The sequence below is a fragment of the Cricetulus griseus genome, assembly GCF_003668045.3.
Source record: "Cricetulus griseus strain 17A/GY chromosome 1 unlocalized genomic scaffold, alternate assembly CriGri-PICRH-1.0 chr1_1, whole genome shotgun sequence".
Classification (NCBI taxonomy): Eukaryota; Metazoa; Chordata; class Mammalia; order Rodentia; family Cricetidae; genus Cricetulus; species Cricetulus griseus.
The window spans coordinates 153502592-153508591 of record NW_023276807.1 but is presented as its reverse complement, the minus strand read 5'-3'; the positions used below and the strand labels follow the sequence as shown (position 1 = coordinate 153508591).

Genomic DNA, 6000 nt, shown 5'->3' with positions numbered 1-6000 from the left:
TTTAGTTCAAAATACTTTTATTCATCTAAAATAATTGCCAAAAAGTAGGCCAAAGAGCAACTTCACTTAAGCTTAATGCTCTTTTTAACTCCAGCCCGAATGCCAGACAGTTCACCACTATACCGCTGTTCTTCTCTACGAACTTCCCGGACCTGGCCTCGCCTTCGAATTTTGGCTCTTCTGAACTTTTCCCTATGTTTTACTCTGGGGTTCCTATCAATCTTCTTTCTCCTTGGTGTAAGTCCCCTATTTTTAGCAATCTGGTAGGTGATGGCTCTCTTGGCATTTTGTTCTTCGAGAGCCTCTTCCTCGGCACTATTTTCTTCTTTCTTTCTTTTCAGCTTCTGCCTGTCTTCCATTTCCTTATAGTATTTTAGTGCAGCTTCATCAAAATCAGGTTCATCAGGCAGATCAGCAGCAGCGGGAGAAATCTGTGAAACAGACTTTGGCTTAGCTTTGGTTAATTTTGCTTTTGGATTCAGTTCTTTCTTTACAGCACCATCCTTGGCTGTGAGTAGGTGACGAATTTCCGAGGACAGTTTCTGATCCACAACTGACAGCTTGTTGATCAGATTTCTGTAGGTGACAAGCCTTTCTATGACAGGATGTCCATGTGCAGGGACTCTCCTAGCTTTTAAGATCAAATAAAAACTGATGTTGGCGCAGTAGTTCAAGTAGAGGTTATACTTAGTCCTCAGGTACTGACTTCCTTTTCCAGGGGGAATGACTCCTTTCTCCACCAACTGTAACAAGGGCTCCAACTCATCTTTCACTTCCGCCAACTTGGCTTTGAGGTCTTCTATCAGCTCTAAGAACTCGGGTGATTCTTTTCTCAACATCTTCAGCTTCTCTTTTACGGAGACTTTAGCCAAATCCTTCACGACCCGAGTCTCAGCTTCATTTACCTGGGGCACCGGTTTTGCAAAGGCCTCCACCCAAGCGACTCCAAAGTCATCCTCTTGCAGGGCTTGGGCCAGGCGCCGCTGAATTACCTGTGCCTCCTCCTCTTCCTCTCTTTCCTCCTCTTCTACTTCTTGCTGACTCTGACGGCCTCGGGATTTGGAACCATAGTCCGTATCATAATAAAGCTTTTTCCTCTGGCCCCAGGACAAGCTAGGATCCACAGAGGCCTCACTCTCGCTCTGCACAGAGCTCCCACCATCATCGTCACCATCATTGTCCTCGACATCCTCCTCGGCCTCCGAACTCTCTTCATCTTCCTCGTTCTCATCATCAACATCTAGGGCTAGCACCTCTTCCTCCTCATCACCATCCTCCTCCCCACTGTCGACTTCGTTCCAGCCCTTAGCCAAGGCTGCCCGGGATCGCGCTTCATGGAACTCATCTACCTGATCGTGGTAGTAGCTGGAGTCCCCCGGAGAGGGCGGCGACCCTAAATCGTCCTCATTTTCGTCCGTGGCGGTGCGACCTGCCCTGGCCCGCACAGCTGCCCACTGGGCCGCTCCACGCCGCCGGGATCTCTTCACCATCGCTCTCACGCCGTATCGTGCTCCCTAGCGATGCCGCGATTCCCGCAACTTCTGGCCTCCGCTCAGAACCGGCGATCCCAGCAACCAGGGGCTCTCAACACCAGCACGCTCCGCGCCGCACGCACGCCGCACGCCCCACGAGCCGCTCAACGCCGGACCCGCGGCTGGCAGGTCCGCTTCCTTCCGCTCCCAGGAAGCTCTCCGCTCAGCGCGCGAGCCTGAACTTCCGCTCGCCCCCGGAAGTTCGCCTCACCGTACCTTCTTAAAGCCAGTCGGTTCCGGCGAACTAAAATGTTTCCGGGTAGAAACGCTATTAGGGTGACAACATTCCGTTCTGCCGAGCCTCGGGCGGCGACTTCCGTGCTGCCTCTCGCGAGCCCGGGTGTGGAGCGGGAGTTTTGTCAGCGCCGCGAGGCCGCCCTCGGCCGGCAGAGGGCGCTGGGCCTCTACGTCACCACTTGTCGGCCGGGCGCCCAGTGGGCCATGCTCCAGAGTTTTCCAGCTCACGGTTTGTTCTCCACCGCTCGAAAGTATGGAAGTTAGGCAGGTTGCTTTTGTTTTTCTCCCTCCTTCGTGTTGACTTTTGAGGCAGGGCCTCGCCGTTTTACCCGGGCTATCCTCAGGGGACCAACCCGACGGGAGACTGCATCCCGGAACCCGAGGGCTGCAGCGGGAGGCAGAGCCCAAGGGGAAAAGACACCGCGGTTTTCCTTCTGTTGGAAAAGCTTGGCTTTTCTAGACGTCCTGAAAAAGACACTTTGAAGCTCTCAGGGGCACCTGCGTTAAAAGAGAGGCCCCTTACGTCTAGAATCGAATTACAGGATTTAATGACTGTTCTGCGTGTGTTCTTCAAGGTTGTTGACCTAGCACCAAACATGCTGGGCAGCGTGTTAGGCTCTCAGAGAAGGGTAGTGGCCAAAGTGGATGATTTTTCCCGAGGTTGGGCATCTTGTGGTCTAGGGGGACGAGCGCGTGCACCAAACAGAACACGTCTAAAGGGAGAAGTGCTGTCAGCCAGCGTTCAGTGCTGGAAACCAACGTGGGTTGTACATCTGTAATCTGTCATGAAAACAAGAGTACGGAGGGGTAATAGTATCCTTCCGCTCCGTGGGTCTGGGCGATTGAACTTAGTTAGCAAGTAACGCCTTTACCGACTAAGCCACCTTCAAATGCCTTTTTTCACGCCAGCTTCTTCACTAAGCTACTAAACAGCAGTTGTCAACCTGTAGGTCCCAACCCCTATGGGGGATGGAATGACCTTTTCATAGGGGTCGCCTAAGACCATTGGAAAACACAGATATTTACATTACCAGTCACAACAGTAGTAACATTACAGGTATGAAATAGCAATGGAAATAATTTTATTGTTGGGGATCACCACAGCATAAGGAGCTGTATTAAGGGGATCTGGGTATTGGGAAAGTTGAGAACCACCCCTTTAAAAGGATGTGCCAATATTCTGTGATTATGCACACCACATGGGCCTGGTGTCAGAAAACAAAAGTATAAGAAACGCAACCTTAACCAAACCAAACCCAAACACACACTTGATCGTATTAAGATTTAAGGATGCCAGGCTGTGCTGATCCTCCTGTCGCTGTCACTCCACTCACTCATCACTAGTCTCTTTCCCCACTGCTTCACTGGCTTCTCTTCCTGAGTTAGGGTGTCACACTGGGTTACAGGCAGCCTTCCCAGATGGAGACGGATGGTCTTCGTTCTTTGGTCAAGGGTATACAAATTCGCTAAGTTTCCCTGCTAGAACCTGTTTAAAAAACAAACAAAAAAAAGCTCTCAAAAAGAATTTAGTACTTATGCCCAAATTTAAGGGATTTGGGCTGTTTTGAAAACCAAAGCTTAAGTCATTTTTTAAAAAATCCTTTTTTTCCCCCTACATTTGGTATAGAGGAATGTTCAATATTTGTTTAATGAATATGTATAGAAAGTATATTTTACTACATATCCTAGGTGCTATATAAAGCTTAGTGAATGATGTGTACATATGCAACATCTCTAAACTGAACTAGAATAGATTCAGCAACCATCAGTTTCAACATCAGTTTTACACATGTGGAAACTTGCAGGCAATTCTGCTAAGGAGTTCTGCTAGGCCATGAACTCTCACACCATGACTTCACACTTAGTTGTCATTAGCCCCCTTTACCTTAAAAAACATGCACGCATTGCAGTTGGTTTCTTGTGAGCTAGCTGATGTCCATTGAATGTCATCCATTTGCGAATCATACAAGTCTTATGGTATCATAAAATGATGGTTTTAAATTCTGTAATAAAATGTTTTCTTATAAAAAGAGAACATTAATACACTTTTCATACAAGAAGTATCTTAAAGTGTCCAAGGGTGTCTGAAACCTTTAAAAGCCTTTACACAATTTTAGAAAATATAATTTAATCAATAGGATGTGGCTGGAAACCCATGTTCTGACAATAAGCATAAACTTCATATTTGAATCTTAAGTTTTTCTTTCTTCTTCCTCCTCTTCTTTTTTCCTTCCCCACTCTGCCTCAGTGTAGTCCTGGCTGTCCTAGAACTTGATTTGCAGACCAGGCTGGCCTCAAAGTTAGAGAGATCCTCCTGTTTCTGCCTCCTGAGTGCTGGGATCATTTCTTTTCTTTTTTTTTTTTTTTAAGTCAAAGTGAACATAAATTATTAAGGAAAAGTGAGAGACAGGGGGAAAAAAAGAGTGGGACCCTTGAAGCCCTCTGATCTTCAGGCAAGCTTTGTTAGATCATAAACAAAATATCACCACAGAGTGACACCCTTGAATGTAAATTTTAGTAGATAGCAATATTAACTGCTTGTGGTTTATGCTAGTAGCAAATGTTAATGGCTAATGGTCTGTGGCACACAGTTTATACTGCTGTAGATCAAAAGGCAAACTGACCAGTCAAGGATTATCATCAGATAGAAAACACATGACCTGCAAGACACTCAGGCAGGTCACTAAAATATGCTCAACATCATCACAGATTGAAGTTCTGAGAGATTATTTCAAGGTTTTTTTTTAAAGTATTTTTGAAGACTGTTGCATTTAAACTATGACTATACTGAATTAAATTATACTGGATTAGCCGGGTGTTGGTGGCACAAGCCTTTAATCCCAGCACTCGGGAGGCAGAGGCAGGCAGATCTCTGTGAGTTCGAGGCCAGCCTGGTCTCCAGAGCCAGTGCCAGGATAGGTTCCAAAGCTACACAGAGAAACCCTGTCTCGAAAAACCAAAAAAAAAAAAAATTATACTGCATTAAAATTTCCAGGGCTGGAGAGATGGCTCAGTGGTTAAGAGCGCTGGCTGCTCTACTAGAGGTCCTGAGTTCAATTCCCAGCAACCACAGGATGGCTCAACAACCATCTGTAATGAGATCTGGTGCCCTTTTCTGGCATGCAGGTGTATATACAGGCAGAACACTGTATACATAATAAGTAAATAAATCTTTAAAAAATAAAAAAAATAAAATTTTCATTTATCACTGGGCGGTGGTGGCACATGCCTTTAATCCCAGCACTTGGGACAAAGAGGCAGGCAGATCTCTGTGAGTTCGAGACCAGCCTTGTCTACAAGAGCTAGTTCCAGGACAGCCTCCAAAGCCACAGAGAAACCCTGTCTTGAAAGAAAGAAAGAAAAAAAAAAAGAAAGAAAATTTCCATTTATCATGAAACTGTTTTGTGTTCTGTTCATTTTATTTCAAAGTATGTCAGAACTTAAACTTACTCATACTTTGATCTAAACATATATATATATATATATATATATATATATGTTAAAAACTAAATCAAATAATTTAAATGGGATTGACTATATTACTCTATATCATTTAACTTATTCTAAACGTTGCATTTCCTATCTATTTGGAATAGTTTCAATATTTTTCTTTTTCTGTCTGTTTTGTTTTGTTTTTTCAAGACAGGGTTTCTCTGTGTAGCCCTGGCTGTTCTGGAACTCATTCTGTAGACCAGGCTGGTCTTGAATTCAGAGATCTAATATTAGGATTACTTACCACTTAATTGAGGAAATATTTTTTACAAGAAAACTGTGTTTCTGACAGATGTGCTGTGACCCTAGTACACAGGAAGCTGAGGCAGGAGGATTTTGAATTTTAAGGAATCCTGTTCCACAGTATTAAGTTCTAGGCCACCCTGGCCTATAGGATCAGACTCTATCTTAAAAACATTTGTATTCCTGAAAATATAGATTAACTTAGGTGATGCTAGGGAACATAAGCCCATGTCCACTAAAAAGAAAAACAGGATCCAAAATGACCTAATATTGAAAAACACTTGACTTTTTCTCTGAATGGAAAAAATAATGGTGTGTGTGTGTGTGTGTATGTGTTTCATGGCATGTGGGTTGGTTCCAGGGATCTGGTTGCCTTTCCTATTCTGACATGTGACTTTTCACTTTTGTGTGTGGCAACTACAAATTGTAATTGCCTTGAAGTTTATTGTGTCATGTGACATTTGATTCAAGAATTAACAAATAACTCTCTTGTTTT

General features: G+C 44.5%; 2 protein-coding genes across 7 annotated transcripts in view; one reads left to right on the top strand and one right to left on the bottom strand.

Annotated features, from left to right (window-relative positions):
* Positions 1–1652, bottom strand: Utp3 (UTP3 small subunit processome component). The gene has a single exon (XM_027389263.2). It carries the CDS (start codon positions 1488–1490, stop codon positions 63–65), a length of 1428 nt encoding a protein of 475 aa, XP_027245064.1. The 5' UTR covers positions 1491–1652; the 3' UTR covers positions 1–62.
* A 146-nt stretch (positions 1653–1798) lies between these two features.
* Jchain (joining chain of multimeric IgA and IgM) overlaps positions 1799–6000 on the top strand; it is a 36994-nt gene continuing 32792 nt past the window's right edge. For 3 of the 6 annotated variants that reach the window (XM_027389273.2, XM_035452495.1, XM_035452498.1), the window contains exon 1: positions 1799–2020. The gene's annotated coding sequence lies outside the window, so the exon portion shown is untranslated. Of the gene's footprint in view, positions 2038–6000 lie in introns of all 6 variants that reach the window. The other 3 variants (XM_035452497.1, XM_035452496.1, XM_035452499.1) reach the window with 2 other exon arrangements.